Source organism: Nicotiana tomentosiformis, chromosome 6, assembly GCF_000390325.3.
Source record: "Nicotiana tomentosiformis chromosome 6, ASM39032v3, whole genome shotgun sequence".
Classification (NCBI taxonomy): Eukaryota; Viridiplantae; Streptophyta; class Magnoliopsida; order Solanales; family Solanaceae; genus Nicotiana; species Nicotiana tomentosiformis.
Genome location: NC_090817.1, coordinates 1,527,657 through 1,549,165, shown reverse-complemented (window position 1 = coordinate 1,549,165; position 21,509 = coordinate 1,527,657). Strand labels below are relative to the sequence as shown.

Here is a 21,509-nt window from a genome sequence, read left to right as displayed (position 1 = left end):
TACCGCGGCCTCGACCTCTTGCGACCCGAACCGGTGACTGACCCTCTTGACCGGTAGCACGAGTCCTCACCATCTGTGAGAGAATGAAATACAGATGTTTAGTTACTAGAATACACAGAACGCTGCTCTCGATTACAGCTTGTAGACATAGAATTACTGTTGCCTTTTAGAATGTAAACTAATTGGGGGTTCTATCAGTATGCTCGATGAAGAATTCCCGAGACAAGATTGTGACAAATGTGAGCACGAGTACATTCATACAAAACGACTAAAAAATTGGAAAAACAAGAAAAGTTGATAAAGGAATATATATCAAGTATTCCTTGTCCACAATTGTATTAACTGTGGCATGGAACTCGACATATTGCGTGTCTATTAACGTTCAAATTACATCAATCCTTGCACTGTAAATCTCATAGCACAACAAAAACCTTGGATAAAAGGCCAACTCGATCATTCCCATGTAGTTGTAGAGCTGTCAAACCATTATAGTCTTTTGAACGTTAATGATGAATTGCCTCAAGTGACTATTTAACAATAGCCAAGAAATTTAGATTTATTCTAAACTCATTCAAGCACATTCGTAATGTATGTTAAACTGATATGATCATGCGTATCAAAAAATTGATATCAAAGCAAATAAAGAACCCAAAGTAACAGAGTTTATATGTAATTATTGGAATCACATCTATATAAAAACCTGTTCAATACAACTGATGATACTTCCGCCTGTAAACTTCTTTCCATCCAAGTCATGAGTAATGTGATAAAGTACATATAAAGGAGAATTCGAATGGCAACAATCAATTAAAACTGTTACGTAAAATTCTTCTACACTAAAACGTTTAATGAATTGAGCACACAATAGATACAAGCTTTCTTAATTGCAATGATTAAAATATAATACGGAAGACATATTTCTTGGTAATACATTAATTCTAGTATTCAATTAACCATATTTAAAGTTATAAAAATGAAAACAAAAAATTACAAAAATAAATAAATACATTGCGACACTAATCGCTATTACTTACCTAATTCCTTCATAGCACTGCAATTCAAGTCTATCATTAATATAATACGTCAAAATTAGCAGTAAGAAGAGTGAAGGGTGCTGGCTACTTCTCTTTCTCTGAAGTTGTAATGCATGAAACTTCTTTTATATTTGCATCCCAAAAGGATAAAATTCAAGCTCAAACCCTAAAATCACGAATTTTGTAGCATAATTGAGAAACAACCTTAGATTTTTTAGCCTAGTTTTGCATATTTCAAAAAAAGAACCCAACAGAAAGAAGGAAAAATTTAACTCCATAGAAAGAAGGCAGGAACAACATACATATGAACTTGCTGGTTAAAAGGAAGAATAGGACTTTCATGGTAGGGCTTGTAAACCTGACACACTCTATCTCTTGCAGAAAAGTGATTGTGCAATACTTGGCAAAGGAGATCAGAGTACTCTCACCAGAGAGTAGGAATAAGATGAAAGCCATAACATGGATTGTACTGTGGTTTTGTTTGAAGGAATAAGGGATCCTCAATAAAAAAATGATGGTTGTGGAATCGTGGGTTTGGTTTTAGCACCGATAAAAACTTTGCGCTTCTTGGAATAAAGAGAAAAAGGAACAAATAGAGTAGAAGAGCCGTTTTTTTTAATCGGTATCTTTTGTATGCGAAGGTTGTTTTTTCTTTATGATGTAAATCCGTATAAAATTCCAAAAGGTTGTGGGAAAAGATAAGTGTTATTCCTATTCAAATAGAATGCCACGTATCTGGCTAATTCCCCTGAATTATATATATATTGATTTTGGAAAACTTAAAAACAATGATGATTAGTTGAGGTAACTATATACTGTAGTTCATTTGTTTAACTTGGAACATTATAGTTGGATTTTAAATGTTTAGTTACTTAAAATTTGAACCCAAGGTTCTTAATTTTGTACTTCCCTTAGGTAAATATAAGTATCTCCACTAGTACACAAACATTCATGGATATGCTAAAATGCCTGATATTTTCACTTGTTTGTCCTGATTTACTGAAAGTTGTAAAGAAGCCAACTGAAACAAATTTTATTATCATACTAAAAGTAGTTATAAACAGAATCATTAGAGACAGTTTATTGCTTCATAAAGCCAAAGAAGAGTCTCAATCTATCATGAGCTAAGCAGTTTTTGGTGAGATATGCGTAGTAGCACTTGTAATGTCAAGCTTCTAATCTCTCACAACATTATTGTCACTGATACATAAATCTGCAGACGTGGTCGACTCGCCTCTTGAGGCGAATCAGGATCCAGAGTCAATGAGTTCAACATGAGTGCAATCTTATTATATGTATAAACTTTAAACCTTTTCCGCATATAACTACATAGTTTGAAATGAAAGCAATCGGTTAAGTTGAACTTCCAGAACCGATCCTTCAAAAGCAACAAGTAATTAGCATTTGAGTGTTTTCTACGATCAATAACAATATTCAGCTTTCGAAAGGAACAATGGAAAAGAAGGCAGGGGTGCAGTGGTAGTACTTGTAGACTTATTGTTAGACTCCTGAATGAGCAAATAAATCTTCCTAATATGATAGTTACAGAACCTCATAAACCTGACCCAAAAGAATAAGCAGCAAATCCAAATTCTCCCCCTTCTAACATGGCTCCATCTTGTTGCTCCTGCATCACGCAAATAAAATCATTTAATATGTTAATTTATGTCATGCAATATGCGATATCAATAAAGAGTGCATTTTTTCCTCCTGCTAAAGTACTAATATTATAATGACTGATAATCTGATCTTTGTGGAGAAATAAGAAATATTAGGATCATATATTCCTATTAGGATACATTAATTTGCATCCATGACATAGAATTCCTAGAGTCAGGGGCAAGATGCAGCTAAGTAGTACCGGATTTATCTGAACCCAATACTTCTGAAGCAGGGTATAAATTTATATATAAAAATCTATCAAAATTATAGTAAATAGTAAATATGAACTCATAACTTAAAAATATAATGAGTCAAATGCTCAATATCTAAAAGGTTTAACCTATAGATCTATTTCATGAGTTGGATACATGGTTACCGAGGTATAACTTATATCATTCTCAATTCATATAAAAAGAATTATATACTCTAATCAAGGATACCAATTTAAGAGTTATTTCCTCTAGAAAAGCTTGATCAGTCACACACTTGATATTGATTACACAACTAAATATGGAATACACATGTTTAGGCAGTTTCGTTTTAGCACATAAAACATTTTTCTCTACTGTGGAATAAGTAACAAATCAATTACATTATTCTTGTGTGCACATGAGGAAATTAATTTTTAAATTTTGTGCGCTCCCTATCGTTCTAGCTCAGTCTTTTAATGACGGTAAAAACAGTCGTCGGAACGAAGCCTATTATTACATCGGCCATCAAAATATGCCCTTCTCAAAGATTTGATGAAGTGACACACTCCATGGAAGGCTGATCGGTTGAACATAATTTGCCAAAAAAATATAGTATTATGTATTTAGATTAAATATTACGTATTTTGTACATTTATATACTAAAATTTGAACATCTTTATATCTCTCCATATACATATTAATTGGAGCGGATCCATGATCTAATTTAATGAGTCAACTATTAAGATTTTTAGCATTGAAATAATTATACTGTTAAAATTATGGGTTGAAACATAATATTTGTTAAGAGTTTAGTAGGTTTTTACATATAAATTCATATTATGCGTCGAAAGTTAAATCAAACCAGAACCAAAAGGCTAGATCCGCCTTTACTATATATAGACACACACATTTAGTGAGTATCATTTTATCTAGGCTATCGAAATTCATGGCTTTTTCAGCCAACTATGAAGTGATGAAAGCGCCCCAACCCCTCTTTTCTACAAAACTAACCAAACTATCGTTTGGTTATTGATTTCCAAATTTGTTTTGAAAAATATGATTTGAGTGAAGTTTGGTTTGAAAATGAGAATGTGTTTGAACATTAGTTTTTAAAATATATTTCACCTTTTTTTTTTTGAAAAAACATGAAACATGACTTATACCTACAAGTTCTAAAAACTATCACAAAAACCCAACAATACATTCATCAATAACATACATTATCATTATCACAAACCATAGTTAACATAAATAAATTTGGTACAAAATTATCATTTTTATAATGAACTACATAATATATTATCAGATGACTGAGAAGACGAAACAACATTGTTACAAAATAATAAATCGTGGGCTCTTTTATAAAATACAAAAGTTTGGGATAATTTTTAAAAAATGTAATAGTAATATTTTGGGCCAAAACCATCTCTTGCACTAGTTTTGGGTTTTGGGCCAAAGTATGGATAAAATTTATGAACAAACATGTATTTTCCAAAAAGAATTTGGCAAAAAATTGGCAAAATCTATGGTCAAACGGGTCCTAATTATTTTCATTTATAAACCCCTATTTTCTAATGAAATACAGTGTCGTACTAAAAAAATGCCTCATGAATGGGATAAATAGTCATTTCATACACTAATTAATGGGAAATTGTTTCCTTAAAAGTTGAATATAAAAGTTGATATCCTAAATATTTGATCGTTTCTTCAGTTATTGGAAAACTATCATGAGCAGTTAAGAGACAAGATTCTCCATTCTACTCATCCACGAAGACTATAAACAAAACTATACTATATATATTGATCTTTTTAGTGATAACTGTGGAGGAAAGGGAAAATTTTGATAATTTTCCTATTGGTATGAGAGTTATTGCTATTGATGATGATGACCCTATTTGTTTGAAGTTATTGGATGGATTGCTTAGGGAATGCCAATATCAGGGTATGTTGCTTCAATGGTTTTTGCTAAATTCTTTTGGTGTCTTACAAATTCCATTTTGGGGCATTAATTAAAAGGTGTTGTAAAGTTTTTTGAATTGGTTTGTACTTTGAGGCTAATTGCAATTTCTGTTGTTTGAGAAGTTGTTTTCTGTTCCATTGTTCTGATTTAGACTTTCAAAAGGAACAATTTAGATCTTTTATTTTTATTTTTATTTTTGAACTGTAATAGGAGCAGTTTTTTTTTAAACAACTATACCACTCGACAACACTTGCTTAGTGGCTAATATATAAATAAAATTCCAAAATGGGTCCAATGCTTACAAGATGTCCAAATCAAAATAGAAGTTGCATGAAGCTACTAGCTATTAAGAAGAAAGAAAAGCTAAAATCTAATGAACTAGCTATTACAACATGATAAGTTGAATGCTTCCTTCTCCTATTAGTGCATGTGAATTCAATTGTCATTGGCAAATACCAAGCAGCACCTATCAAGCTCTCACCAGGCGCCGGGGTATATCGTCCATAGGCTAAAATGAATTCCAAACATCTTCACCATAGAGTTGAAGTCAGCATAGTCTTCCAAGTGTCGCTACTATATGATCTCCACATGCAGTGGACTAATTTTGTTCTAGTATTAATCATGTGCTCACTTATCAAGATTAATTTGTAGAAGAGGAGCCTGGCTTTAGGCAGGCTATGCAAGGCAAAAGTCAGGCTTGAGTTGGCTTTAGGCAGGCTTTACAAGGCAAAAGCTAGGCGTGAGCTGGCTTTAGCCAGGTTTTACGAGGCAAAAGCCAGGCATGAGCTGGCTTTAGCCAGGCTTTACAAGGCAAAAGCCAGGCATGAGCTGACTTTAGGCAGGCTTTGCAGGCCAAAGGCCAGGCGTGACCGGGCTTTAGGCAGGCTTTACAAGGCAAAAGCCAGGCATGAGCTGGCTTTAGGCAGGCTTTACAAGGCAAAAGCCAGGCATGAGCTGGCTTTAGGCAGACTTTACAAGGAAAAAACCAGGCATGAGCTAGCTTTAACTAGGCTTTACAAGGCAAAAGCCAGGCATGCGGTGGCTTTAGGCTGGCTTTACAAGGTAAAAGCCAGGCATGATCTGGCTTTAGGCATGATTTGCAAGGCAAATGCCAGCCTTTGAAATTGTGCCTTTTTGAGATCTTGTAAGCTCAGATCCTTCCCTACTAGAACCTTTAATGTAGACATCATTCTAAACATAGCTAAACCATCCCCAGATTGAGCATGAAAGCATGTTAATACCACTGAGAAATGATTCAACAATCTCCAAAAATACCATATGCTGGGTTCAGCAGTTTCCTTAGTATTTGGACATATCAGTTTGTGCAGAGTCCAATCTTGTGAAGCCATCAGTCTGGGGTCCTTCTCTTTGCTATCCTAATCCTATGGTTAGGTGATTGAGATTTTTCTAGATTGATCAACCTCCTCCCTGCACTAGGCAGTTCAGAGAATGAATGAAACTCAAATGTACCTGCAAAAGAGAACACAATGTTAGCTATAAAATCCGCCACTGCGTTGCCTTCTCTGAACACATGTCGAAAGATCACATTGAAGTTGTCCTTCATCTCTATAATTTTCTTCACATCTTGTTCAATTACCCAAGAAGGATCCCATTCCCCTTCTATCGCCTTCTTCATCACCAATGAATCAGTCTTTAGTATGAGAGGGTAAAAATCATGCTCCACACAATATTCCAACCCTTGAAGAATAGCCTTAGCTTCCGCCGCCATATTAGTTTTCACTCCCAGGTCTACTGCCCTAGCATACACCACATCACCTTCATCATCCCTCTTACAAAAGCCTAGGGAGCTAGGTCCAGGATTGCCCTTTGAAGCTCCATCAGTATTACATTTGTACCAACCATGACAAGGAAGTTGTCATGTTACTCTTGTAGTGATCAATATATGTTTATATCCTTCAAAGTATTGAATCATGTCTGGCCATAACAATGGAATATTAGGGATCCAAGCATACCTCACCCTTGCCAGTTGATGCAATGTCCTATTTATCTCATGAATCACCCTATTTGTGGACCTTGAGCCACTATGTTTACCTACATTTCTTCTCTTCCACAGCTCCCAAGTGATGATAGCTGGTACTGCTTGAAATAGTGGATTTAATTTCGGACAACACAGAGCATACCACCAATGCCTCATAATCTACTTCAATTGAATCAATTGCACAGAAATTCCAGCAGCCCTCATGAACAAGTTCCATACCTTAGAGGCAGTAGGACTTGTGACAAATATATGCTCAATGGATTTCTCTTGGGGCTGTTGACAACACTAACATCTAGACATCACCATTTGCCTTTGCCTCCTCCACATGTCATCAGTGGCTATTTTCTGCCTCCACAATCTCCACAAGAAGAAGGATATCTTGAATGGCAAACCTTTAATCCACATTAACTTGAATTCCTGATTAGGATTAGTCCTATGCCTTAATATTTGCCAAGCACTGCTAACACTAAACTTGCCTGAAGGAGTTGGCATCCAATATGGCCTATCCCAATATCCCTCACTGCCTTCATAGTGCACATTTAGCCTTATATGTTCTGCAATTTCCTCATTGAAAGTTTGATCTAGCATCTGATCATCCCATGTTTCCCCTTGCCATAGTTCTGCCACCTCCTGAAGACCTTCATTGATTGAAAAGTCTTTAGGTAATACATGATAAAGTGCACCCAATCCAGTACAATTTTCATGCCAAATAATAGTTGTTCCACTCTTCAATTCCCATACGATCTCATGTTCTACTTCTTCCCTAGCATTCAGCATTTGTTTCCAAACATGAGACCCTCTCCTAAAATGCACCACTGTTGGTGGCTCCTTCTTATAATACTTATTCTACATGAAATTAGACCACAAAAATTTTGTGGTCCTAAACCTCCACCATAGTTTAGCAAACAGTGCCTTTGAGACATCATTTAAGGACCTAAAACCTAGCCCTCCTTCCTCTTTAGGAAGGCAAAGATTTTGCCATGAAGCCCAGTGTCTGCTTCTCTCTTCTTCCTTTATGCTCCAAAAGAACCTAGCAAAAGTCTTATGTAGATGCCCCAGGATGCTGTTTGGTGGATCAAGGACTGATAACATGTGAACTGACATACTTAGCAACACACTAGAGATGAGTGTTGCCTTTCCTCCAAATGATAGCAGCTTTCCTTTCCATGAATACAATTTAGCCTTTACCTTCTTGATAAGATCCTCATAATAGTCCTTCCTTCTTCTAGTGTAAAAAATAGGACACCCTAGATATGTGAAGGAAAATTTACCTCATGCAAATCCAGTAATAGCTCCAACTGCTTGAAACAATCCATTAGCAACCTTTGAATGCATGTAGTATGAACTCTTATCTATGTTGATCATCTGACCTGATATCTTCTCATAGTTCCCAAACACTGCCATAATCTTGCTCAAAGAGAGAGGATAAGCAGATGCAAAGATTATCGTATCTTCAGCATACGTCAAGTGGTTTAAAGAATCAGACCTCTTAGGCATTCCAAATCCCACAAATGACTTGTCTTCAAAGAGCTTATTCAAAGACGTGAAAAGTACCTCAGTTGACAGAATGAACAATGCTGGAGATAGGGGATCCCCTTGTTTCACACCCCTTGTCGACTTAAAGAACCCTGAGGACTGCCCATTCACCAATACTAAATTCCAGTTATTTGACATCAAGTTCCACACCATGTTGATGAAGTGTTCAGAAAATTCCATCTTCCTTAGCACATGCAATAAGTACTTCCACGAGACCCTATCATAGTCCTTAGTCATATCAAGCTTGATCACCACATTAGCTGGATTTCCCCTTAACCTTATGTCAGTGACAATTTCTTGAGTCAATAAGATGTTCTCAAATATACTCCTACCCTTTACAAATCCGGATTGATTAGGAGCTATTAGAGATGGCAAAAAGCTCTCCAATATATCATGTAACACCCTAGACAAGACCTTGTTAATGAAGTTGCTCAAACTAATAGGTCTTAAGTCAGAGAAGGTCTCAACTCTAGGTTTCTTGGGCAGCAACACTAGATAAGAGCAGTTTGGCTCTCAACTTCCAGAAAAAGGTTTTCAATTTTGTTTTGCATAGTTCCAAGACCTTTTCATGTTTTTCGATCGCTTTTAATCATTCCTTTTTATTTTGGTATTGTTTCTTTTTCAAGTAATTGGACTTATTTTGATTTGATTTTAGGCCTTTTTTTTAGTTTTTAATATGTAAATGTTAATAACAAAGTCCAAATTCTCCATTTTGTACTCTCATTCTGAGTTAAAGTTCTCAATATGGTTCCTAAGAATATCTGAGTATCTGATCTTTCAATTTGTCCTATGGATAGTCTAGTTTGAAGCCTAGGTTTCTCTCAGATGTTCATTGGAGTTCAACTAAACTCATATACCACTGTAAATTTGTTAGGAGATTTGAATGATTTGCTCTCTGTCATTTGAATCTTCCTAGGACTGATTTTGTTGTTCATTTATTTTGAGTTCTTCTCTCCCCCCCCCCCCCCAAATAAAATCTTTAATTACATTGCAATTTTTTGAATATGATCTGTTGTGTCACAATAACTACGACAAGTCATGCAAAAACAACATTGAAGATGTTGAGGAAAAATCGAGATAGATTTGACCTGGTAATCAGTGATGTCCACATACCTGAAATGGATGGCTTTAAACTTCTGGAGCTTGTCGGTCTTGAGATGGATCTTCCCGTTATAAGTACGTGCAATCAAATATCCCTAAAACAACTTTGTTTGTCCTGATGCTTTCTTGGCTTTTATAGTGAAAGGTTTCACACCAATAACAACATTTGACGTTTAAATATTATTTGATTATTATAAAGAGATAAATTATAACATAAAAAATTGGTTACGAGAAAAACGACTTTTATAGTGTGAGCGATATATAAGATGTTATTATAGAAAGGTCTGAATGCATAAATGCTTCATTTAACTTAATTGTAGATCTATCCTTGATGTTCTTTTCCCCCTGGCTTCCTTTAGACAAAATATTCTTGCATCAAGCTTTGAATATCCTTCCCTTTACTTATATTGAGCTATTTTGTCTAGTGTTGTCAACAAACAGTGATAGCAGACTTGTAATGAAAGGAATAACTCATGGTGCTTGCGACTATTGGTGAAACCTGTCTGGCTTGAGGAGCTGAAGAATATATGGCAACATGTAATAAGGAAAAAAAAGTTGAACCTAAGAACCACATCAAGTTTGATGATCAAGACAAGGCAGATCAGGGAGGTGGGGAAGGTGGCAAAGGACCACAACTTTCAGATAACGCAGATCAAAACGGGAAGCTTAACAAGAAAAGGAAAGATGAAGAAAACGAAAGCGATGAAAATGGAAATGACGATGACGATCCAACAACTCAGAAGAAACCTCGTGTTGTTTGGTCTATAGAGCTTCAAATGAAGTTTGTTGAAGCTGTTAATCAGTTATGCCTTAAAAGTGAGTTCTTTAGCTTTAATATGTTAGTGTTTTTCTATCTTTATTATGTATGTTTCCATATTAGCAGAATGGTTACTCATCCTGTTTGTGACGCAGAAGATGTTCATAAGAGGATTCTCGACATGATGAATGTTGATGGACTTACAAGAGAGAATGTGGCTAGCCATCTTCAGGCATTAACCTCTCTTTGTTATTTTATAATTCTATATATTGCGATTGAGTCCCGTGTCTTTACAGGTTTAGCTAGCTATTTGTCACGACCCAAAATCCCAACTTGTCGTGATGACGCCCAAATACAATACAAAATCCCACAAATACTGATACAAACACTCCCCAAAACCTGGTGTCACTGAGTATACGAGTATCTAATATGGATACAAGTCAAAAGGAAACTGTCTATAATAGTCTAAGACCAAATACAGTAAAAAAGGAGATAGGGAAGGAGAGACAAGGTCTGCGAAACATGACAAGTACCTCTAAATCTTCGTATAATCAACTATGCGAGAAAAATCATCACCTGCTATGTCCAGAAGCACCTGGATCCGCATACGAATTGCAGGGTGTAGTATGAGTACAACCAACTCAGCAAGTAACAATAAAAAATAAGGAATTGAAAATAGTGACGAGCTACATAGTTATAGTTCATTTTCAGTAATTCCAACAGTGAATAGACATGCTTTCAAATCCAATAGTTTAAGTCAAATCAATTTATACAGTTCATGTAATCCGGATATAAAATCTTTCAGAGAACTTCACAACAATGATAAATAGCAACTAAGTGCAACAACAAATGAAAAGCAAGCGCCATAATCTGCACGGACAACTCACGTGCTGCATGAACAACTCACGTGCTATTGCAGGGATAACTCACGTACCATAATATCCTTACCTCACCGACAGGCCCTCGGCCTTGCTCCGTCCTCAACCTCTCTAGTCTCTCGTGCTCTCAGAAATCAAAAAGATCAGCCCAAAAATAGATAACATAGTGTATCAACAAATATCCAGAATAGTAAGGTATAATACACAAGAAAAATCATGACTGAGTACAAGACAACAATTAGCAAATAATTAAACAAGTACGTGACCATTGCGGATCCCAACAGTACTATAACATAGCCTAAGCATGATTTACAGTCAAATTTCTTCAACACATAAAGAGCATAGAGCTAACAATAAATTATTCAACTATACAATTTCCACGGGACGGACCAAGTCACAATCCCCTCGGTGCATGCCCACACGCCCGTCACCTAGCATGTGCGTCATCTCTAAAATAATCACATGACACAAAATTTGGGGTTTCATACCCTCCGGACCAGATTTATAACTGTTACTTACCTTAAACCGCGTAATGTTTTATTCCGTTATGCCCTTGCCACGAGAATTGGTCTCTGAAAACCTCGAATCTAGTCATAAATAATTAATTTCAGTTATTTAAATTTATTGGAATTAATTCCAAAAGCAAAATACTATTTTTCCATAAAAATCCGAAATTTAGCTCAAACATCGCCTGTGGGGCCCATATATCGAAACCCGGCAAAAGTTTCAAAATATGAATGCTCATTAAACCATGAGTCGAACCGTACAAATTTTACTTAAATCCGACATCAACTCGACCCTCAAATCTCTAATTTAATCCAAGAGAGTTTTCATAATTTTCCAACTTAATTCACCGATTAAATGTTAAAAATAACCACGGATTCGGGTAATTTAACCAATATTGAGTTAAGAACACTTACCCCGTTGTTTCCTCTGAAAATCTCTCAAAAATCGCCTCTTCCCCGAGCTCTAATTTGTCAAAAATGGAAAATGGGACGCAAAATTAAACTCTCTGCCCAGATATTTGCTCTACGCGATCGCGGGCAAACACATGCGATCGCGAAGCACAATTTTCCACTGCCCAGAAAAGACCCTAAGCAATCGTGAACTTTCCCATGCGATCACGATGCACACCATCACAGACCTACGCGATCGCGTAGTAGTCCACGTGATCGCGAAGCTCAAACGCGTCATTTCCATTTCTGCCCATCTCCTCTATGCGAATGCGACCTTTTTCACGTGTTCGCGAATAACAAACTCGCATAGGTACGCGATCACGAAGTACAAAATGTCACCGCCTCAAATGAACCCTACGCGATCGCAGATATCTCCACGCAATCGCGTAGAACAAAACCCCCACTGACCAACTATTCCTACGCGATTGCATACGCATTCACGCGATCGCGTAGAAGAAAAACAACATCAGATATCAGAAAATTCCAGCAGTTCTTCAAGTCCAAATGTCAATTCTTTTAACCCAACTGGTGCCATACGATACGGAGGAATAGAAATGGGCTGAGTGCCCTACACCAAGTCAATACCAAAATCAATATCCATGTCGGGTGGCATACACGATAGGTCTGTAAGAAATACATCTGAAAAGTCTTGCATGACCGGTACTGAATCAATAATAGGAGTATCAACATCAACATCTCTCACAAAGTCCAAATATGACAGACATCCCTTTCCAAACATACATTGGGCCTTCAAATAAGAAATTACCCTGCTAGGAACAAAATCTAGAGAACCTCTCCATTCAACCTTTGGCAACCCCGACATCGTCAACGTCATAATTTTTGCGTGATAGTCCAGAATAGCATGACATGGAGAAAACCAATACATACCCAGGATTACATCAAAATCAACCATACTGAGTAATAAGAGATCAATTCTAGTCTCCAGTTCCCCAATACTTACCACACACGAACGATACGCATAATCTACAATAATAATATCGCCCACCGGTGTAGATACACAAACTGATGAAACTAAGTACTCACAAGGTATATCCAGATAATGAGAAAAATATGATGATACATATGAATAGGTGGAACCGGTGTCAAATAATATAGAAGCCTCCATGTGGCACACTAAAACAATACTTGTAATCACTACATCTGAGGCACCAACATCTGGCCTAGCAGGAAAAGCATAGAATCGGGCCTGACCGCCACCTGACCGACCTCCCCCTCTTGGGCGACCCCTAGCTGCCTGACCCCCACCCCGAGCTCGCTGGGCGGATGGTGTAACTGCTGGTGCTGTTGGTCGAGAACTGTGCTGCAGAGTCCCACTCAATTGCCTAGGACAATCTCTCTTGAAACGACTCAATTCTCCGCACTCAAAATAACCCCTCATCTGATGGAATTGCTGCTCCTGATAATCCGAAGGATAACTTGTAGAAGCCTGAGTGGACGATGCATGATGAGAACTCTGCGTTGGTAGTGCACTGAATAAATACTAGCCTAGTGAGCAATGTAAAAATCGTGGCTAGCTGATGCACCACAATTAGCGGGATGACCTGCCTGAGCATGTCTGTAGAAACGACCCATACCGTGGTAAACCTGACCCTCTGAAGGAACACCACTGAAATCACCTTAACCACGAGGCCTCTTAGCCTCCCGCTCAACCCGTTCCTGGCTGTGAACCATCTCAATTTGACTAGCAATGTCGACAACCTCATCGAAAGTAGCACCAGACACTTTCTCTCTAGTCATGAGTAATCGTAACTGAATAGTGAGGCCATCTATGAACCTCTTGATCCTTTCTCTGTATGTGGGAATCAACCAGATAGCATGTCATGCCAATTCTAAATATCTCATCTCATACTGTGTCACAGACATATACCTTTACGAAGCTGATCAAACTGGCAGCTCCTCTTTATGGGACTAGGGCACGAACTTCTCCAGGAATAGACCGTAGAACTGCTGCCAGGTAAGGGGTGCTGCACCGACTGACCTACACCTCTCGTAAGCATCACACCATCTGAAGGCAACCCCAAAAAACTGAAAAGTAGTGAATGAGACCCCACTGGTCTCTAGAATACCCACTGTCCGAAGCATCCGTTGACACTTAACCAGAAAACCCTAAGCATCATCTCACTCTGCAATGCTAAATGATGGAGGTCGAAGCCTCTCAAATCTCTCAAGTCTCCTTTGCTCATCATCTACCATAACAGGAACTACGGAGGTAAGAGAAGCTGCAGCCGGCTAGGCTGGTAGTGCCCTCGGTATCTGAAGTCCCTGTACTACTTGTTCTGGAGTACGGGCAACATGGGTATGTGTACCTCCCCTGGATTGAGAAGTGGCAGGTGCATCCTGAGCCGAAACCGCCTAAGCCAGACCAGTGCAAGCTGCCAATATCTGGGCCAAAGTCTCCTGAAGGCCTGGAACCTCAATGGGCACAACTCGTGCCTGAGATGATCTTGTCAGCTCAACTATAATAGGAATCTGCTCTTGTGCTAGAGAAACTGGTAGTACTACAGGTGTTGGTGCAACTGTGGTACGAGCTATACCTCGACCTCTACCTAGACCCCGACCTCTACCACGGCTCAGGCCTCTCGCGACTCTAACTGGTAGCACTGGTGGTTGACCATCCGATCCGGTAGTATTTGTCCTCACTATATATGAGAGAATAGATTAACATTAATTTAGTTTCCGAAATCAACAAATTCGCACGACAGAATACAAGAAAGTGAAATTCTCCTAAGGGTTCTGCAGCCTCTCGAAGATAAATACAGACGTCTCCGTACCGATCCGCAAGACTCTACTAAACCTGCTCATGACTCATGAGACCTATGTAACCTAGGCTCTAATACCAACTTGTCATGACCCAAAATCCCATCCTTGTCGTGATGACGCCTATTTCGATACTAGGCAAGACGATAATATCATAAACCATAATTTCCCTTACGTTTGAAAATATAATATTTAAATACAATACAAAATCCCACAAATACTGATATAAACACTCCCAAAAACCTAGTGTCACTGAGTACATGGGCATCTAATATGGATACAAGTTAAAAGGAAATGGTATATAATAGTCTAAGACCAAATACAGTAAACAATGAGATAGAGAAGGAGAGACAAGGTCTGCGAAACATGGCGGCTACCTCTAAATCTCCGGATAATCAACTGTGCGAGAAAACTCAACACCCGCTATGTCCAGAAGCACCTGAATCTGTACACGAAGTGCAGGGTCTAGTATGAGTACAACCAACTCAGCAAGTAACAATAATACATAAGGAATTGAAGATAGTGACGAGCTACACAGTTATAGTTCATTTACAATAATTCCAACAGTGAATAGGTATGCTTTCAAATTCAGCAGTTTAAGTCAAATCAATTTATACAGTTCAAGTTCATGTAATCCGGATATAAAATCTTTCAGAGAATTTCACAACAATGATAATTAGCAACTAAATGCAACAACAAATGAAAAGCAAGTATAGCCACTCAGGGCAACAATGACTCCACTCGTCACAACAACTCAACCACTCGGCTCTCAGCCCTCAGCACTCACACTCAATGGGTACCCGCACTCACTGGGGTTGTACATACTCCGGAGGGGCTCCTACAACCCAAGCGACATAATCTGCACAGATAACTCACATGCTGCACAGACAACTCACGTGCCATAATATCCTTACCTCACCGACATACCCTCGACCTTACTCCGTCCTCAACCTCTCTAGTCTCTCGGGCTCTTAGAAATCACAAAGATCAGCCCAAACAAAGATAACATAGTGTATCGATAAAGATCTTGAAAGACAGAGGTATAATACGCAAGAAAAGTCATGACTGAGTACAAGACAATAATTAGCAAATAATTCAACAAGTACGTGACCTCTGTGGGTCCCAACAGTACTATGACATAGCCTAAGCATGATTTACAGTTAAATTTCTTCAACACATAGACAGCATAAAGCTAACAATAAATTATTCGCCTATATAGTTTCCACGGGACAGACCAAGTCACAATGCCCTCGGTGCACGCCCGCACGCCTATCACCTAGCATGTGCGTCACCTCCAAAACAATCGCATGACACAAAATTTCGGGGTTTCATACCCCTAGGACAAGATTTATAACTAGTACTTACCTCAAACCGCGTAATTCTTTATTCTGCTATGCCCTTACTACGAGAATTAGTCTCCAAAAATCTCGAATCTAGTCACAAATAATTAGTTTCAGTCAATAAAATTTATTGAAATTAATTGCATAAGAAAATACTATTTTTTTATAAAAATCCAAAATTTAGCTAAAAAATCGTCCATGGAGCCCACGACTCAGAACCGGATAAAAGTTATAAAATATGAACGCTCATTCAACCATGACTCCAACCATATAAAATTTACTCAAATCCGACATCAACTCGACCCTCAAATCTCTAATTTAAACCAAGAGGGTTTTCACAATTTTCCAACTTAATTCACCGATTAAATGTTAAAAACAACCGTGGATTCATGTAATTTAACCAATATTGAGTTAAGAAAACTTATCCCGTTATTTCCTCTGAATATCTCCCAAACATCACCTCTTCCCGAACTCCAATCCGTAAAAAATATCCCATTTTCAGAACTTAAACTCTTTTCCCAGACATTTACTCTACGCGATCGCGAAGCACAATTTTCCACTTCCTAGAAAAGACCCTACGCGATCGCGTACTTTCCCACGCGATCGCAATGCACAACATCACAGACCTACGCGATCGCGAAGCACAAAAGCGTGATTTTCATTTCTGCCCATTTCCTCTACGCGAACACCACCTTCTTCACGCATTCGCGAATAACAAATTCACATAGCTACGCGACCACATTCCGCTTCACGCGATCGCGAATCACAAAATGCCACTACCTCAAATTAACCGTACGCGATCGCAGATATCCCCACGCGATCATGTAGAACAAAACCCCCACTAACCAACTATGCCTATGCTATCACATACGCGTTCACGCTATCGCGTAGAAGAAAAACAGCATCAGATATCAGAAAATTTCAGCAGCTATTCAAATCCAATTTTTTGATCCTTTAACCATCCAAAAACTCACCCGAGCCCTTCGGACCTCAACCAAATATACCAACTCCCGGTCAAACTTCCCAAAAATTAAATTTTTGGCATTTCAAGCCTAATTCCACCACGAACCTCCAAATAATTTTCCGGACACGCTCCTAAGTCATAAATTACCATACAGAGCTATTGGATTCATCAAAGTTCAAATATGAGGTTGTTTACACATATGTCCATATCCGGTCAACTTTTCTAACTTATATTTTTAATTACGAGACTAAGTGTCTCATTTCACTCTGAATTTCTTCCGGACCCGAACCAACTAACCCGGTAAGTTATAAAACAGTTATAAAGCATAAATTGAGCAGTAAATGAGAAAACGAGATTATAATACCCAAAACGACCGACCGGATCGTTCCACTATTAAACTTAAGAATGGGAAAGACCATATAAAAATTTTCTTGCTACCTTTTCTCAAATGTTAGTTAGCTAATGTTTGCATTTTATTTTTAATTAATACAACGAAGGGAAGCATTGCAGTAATTCTCTATAACAATCACAATGGTGTTTATGAGTTGTCCTGTGCGTGGTTTCCTTTTCTTAAGAAAAGCACAAAGGTATATAGTTTGAAAAGTTTTAATAAGGCTTTTCTTTTTGTGTCACAGAAATATAGGCTCTACTTGACAAAGATCAGCTCAGAATATACCTGTTAATCGGGCCGGGCTGACCCGTTTACAGTCCGGTTCAACCCGGTACTGTAGTGTGTGTGGGGGGAGGTGGGGGCTGGGACGGATTGGGTGGGGAGAGGGTTTCAACCGAACAGTTGTTTGATACCGGTGCACCGGAACTCGCTAAGCCCGTTAATCCGTTAACGGGTTGTTAACGGGCTACAGCCCGGTTCAGCCCGTTTTTAACTTCTTCTTTTTTTATTTTTTTTAATGGACTAACTGAAACTCGTGATATTGACACTTGTATTTCTGATCTACACAAACATTTAGAAACATTATATAATTATTATGCTAATATTGTTGATGCTTTTTCTGATGTAGATGCAAATATTCCTTCAAGTTTAGTTTCAACATCTGGGACCAGTGCTTTGGATGATAATGATGGTGTTGAAGATTATTTGATTTGGTCTACACTAGGGGAGCATCAACAAACTAGTAGCAGGAATATTGATGAACTTCAATTCAACTTGCAAAAGTCAGCAGACCCCCGCACAAAGCAATTTCTACCATTGGGTTGGTGGAAGAGCAACTCAAATAAATTTTCTGTTTTTTCGGTCATGGCTCGAGACGTGCTAAATGTGCCGATTTCAACAGTCGCATTAGAGAGCGCATTTAGCCAAGCAAGGCAGCAACTAGGAGATACCCGTCATTCATTGGGTAGCAACGCTTTGGAAATTCTAGTGTGCTTCAGAGATTGGATAAGATCGTAACGACGAAATCAAGGGCGTGACGAGGTAGATTAAGCGGAGGACCAAGAAATTGGAGATATAATGATTTATGGTGCTGATTCAACCAATGCCGGAAACCAAGAACCTCATGTTGACATGGATGAACTTACAAAAATGATGCAAAGCATGTGATGTACTTTTTTCTTTTTTTTTTATAATTGTTATAAACTTTTAATTTGCAAGTTCAAAAATAACAAAATCAAAAAAGAACTTGCAACTTAATTTAAAGTATTATATATTATTCAATAAAAATATCAAATGAAAGTCTTCGGAGATTGATCCTTATATATTGCCTATTGGCCTTATTAAATAATTTTTTGTAGCCACTTACTTTCAAATTTTAATTTTAAAATTATAAAATTCAAATATCAAATTTAAAACTTTAAACTTCAAAGTTTAATTCTAAACTTTAAAAGTTTGCAAACACTTAAGTATCAATAACATTGAATAAGAAAAAAAAATTACTTTTTAAAAAAAAAAATCCATGGCTCACTAATAACCCACTAACAGCCCGAACCCGGACAGACAAAAAAAAACCCGAAAAAATATAGCCCGTTAATAGCCCGCAACGCTAAACTGACGGGCTACTTTTTTTTGTGTCCAGCGTGTCCCAGCCCGCTCGTTAAACACCCATAGGTCAGAAGTAACCCAGCAAGCCAACATGGTTACCGCATTAGGTTGAAAAGATTCTGCGTACATGCGAATGGGTTCACTTGACGGGCTTGGTGGTTTACGAACATTGGCTGGATCCGGAAGGTATGGTCATGCCATCTTATCAGCATCATATGCATCAGGAGGTGTAAGCCTTCACAGTCTGGCATCATCGCCGCTGCTCCAACCTAATCATGGTCAAAGTTTAAGCAACTCCATAAATTCTTTTACGAAGTTGAATCCAAATGCTCCACCTGTAAGCCAGAATGCTAGTTTATTCCATGGAATTCCTACATCTTTGGAGCTTGATCAATTGCAGTAGAGTAACCGTGCTATACACATGGGAGAACTGAATCCTTTGGATGAGCACGGACTGCTCACAGCGGGCAGTAGTACATTCACGGACTCTAGAATCTATGGTTGGTAACTCAAACAGCTCGTTGTCTAATGTCTTAAATAATCCTATATTGCTTCAAGTGAACTCCCAACAATCAGCCGTTTGCCTCAAGATAGGGTAAGAGAGAATAGCACTTCAGCCGGCCCTCATTTGCAGAACAACACTGTTGATTTTCCTTCCTCAACCATAGTATCCCTACCTTTTGAAGCTTTAAGAGGAGAAACACAATGCCTGGAAAGTTTAGGGGATGGTGTTCAGATTATGAACCAAGCGTACTGCCAATGGTGGCCAGATCAGAACCAACATTATTCCCAGAACTCAAACCATATTTTTGGCAACATGAGCTCTCAAGTTTCCAGCAATGGCGGCGTGGCGTCTTTACCAAAACAATGAAGTGGTCTACAGAGGGGTGGACGTCTCTTTGATTGGCAGATCAAATGGAGGTTCTTCAGCACTCATACAACATAGTCCCGACTCGAGGACGAGGACAAGGGAAGACTATCTCTTGGAGACAACAAAGCAACAAGTTGGTTTTCTTCCTCAGGGCTATGGCTCCCTTGATGATCTAATGAGTGCAATGAAACGGGTAAGATAACTTTTTTTTTGACTTGTCTTTCTTATTTTTGAAGCTTTCAAAATTTTATTTCTATAGTTCTATTGTTAACTATTCATTGATTCTGAAATCTGAACGACAATCTAGAAAACCACATACATATGTTAGTTGCATGTACTATTGATTTTGAAATAAAGATGAATATCATTACTTGACCTCAATCCTCAGTGTATCAAGTGTGTGACTGATCAAGCTTTTCTGGAGGAAATGACTCTTAAATTGGTATCCTTGGTTAGAGTACATAATTCTTTTTATATGAATTGAGAATGATATAAGTTATACCTCGGTAACCATGTATCCAACTCATGAAATAGATCTATGGGTTAAACCTTATAGATATTGAGCATTTGACCCATTATATTTTTAAGTTATGAGTTCATATTTACTATTTATTACAATTTTGATGGATTTTTATATATAAATTTATACACTGCTTCAGAAGTACTGGGTTCAGATGAATCCGGTGTTACATCTTGCCTCTGACTATCCTAAGTCATTATAACATTAGTACTTTAGCAGGAGGAAAAAATGCACTCTTTATTGATATCTCATATTGCATGACATAAATTAACATATTAAAGGATTTTATTTGCGTGATGCAGGAGCAACAAGATGGAGCCATGCTAGAAGGGGGAGAATTTGGATTTGATACTTATCCTTTTGGGTCAGGTTTATGAGGTTTTGTAACTATCATATTAGGAGGATTTATATGCTCATTTAGGAGTCTAACAATATGTCTACAAGTACTACCACTGCACCCCTGCCTTCTTTTCCCCTGTTCCTTTCGAAAGCTGAATATTGTTATTGATCGTAGAAAACACTCAAATGCTAATTACTTGTCGCTTCTGAATGGCTGGTTCTGGAAGTTCAACTGAACCGATTGCTTTGATTTCAAACTATGTAGTTATATGCAGAAAAAATTTAAAGTTTATACATATAATATGATTGCACTCATGTTGAACTCATTGACTTAGGATCCTTATTCGCTTCAAGAGGCGAGCGACCACGTCTGTAGATTCATGTATCAGTGACAATAATGTTGTGAGAGATCAAAAGCTTGACAGTAGAAGTACTACTACACATATCTCACCAAAAACTGCTTAGCTCATGATAGATTGAGACTCTTCTTTGGCTTTATGAAGCAATAAATTGTCTCTAATGATTTTGTTTAAAACTACTTTTAGTATGATATTAAAATTTGTTTCAGTTGGCTTCTCTACAACTTTCAGTAAATCAGGACAAATAAGTGAAAATATCAGGCATTTT

General features: G+C 37.9%; 1 protein-coding gene and 1 pseudogene across 1 annotated transcript; one reads left to right on the top strand and one right to left on the bottom strand.

Moving 5' to 3' along the window:
• Positions 1 to 6,081: 6,081 nt before the first annotated feature.
• LOC138893471 (uncharacterized) lies at positions 6,082 to 7,063 on the bottom strand. The gene is made up of 3 exons (XM_070178086.1): positions 6,904 to 7,063; positions 6,394 to 6,680; positions 6,082 to 6,090 (listed from the first exon to the last, which is right to left on the bottom strand). Exons 1-3 carry the CDS (start codon positions 7,061 to 7,063, stop codon positions 6,082 to 6,084), a joined length of 456 nt encoding a protein of 151 aa, XP_070034187.1.
• Positions 7,064 to 9,386: 2,323 nt separating this feature from the next.
• Positions 9,387 to 19,730, top strand: LOC104099849 (two-component response regulator ORR24-like; annotated as a pseudogene).
• Positions 19,731 to 21,509: the final 1,779 nt, after the last annotated feature.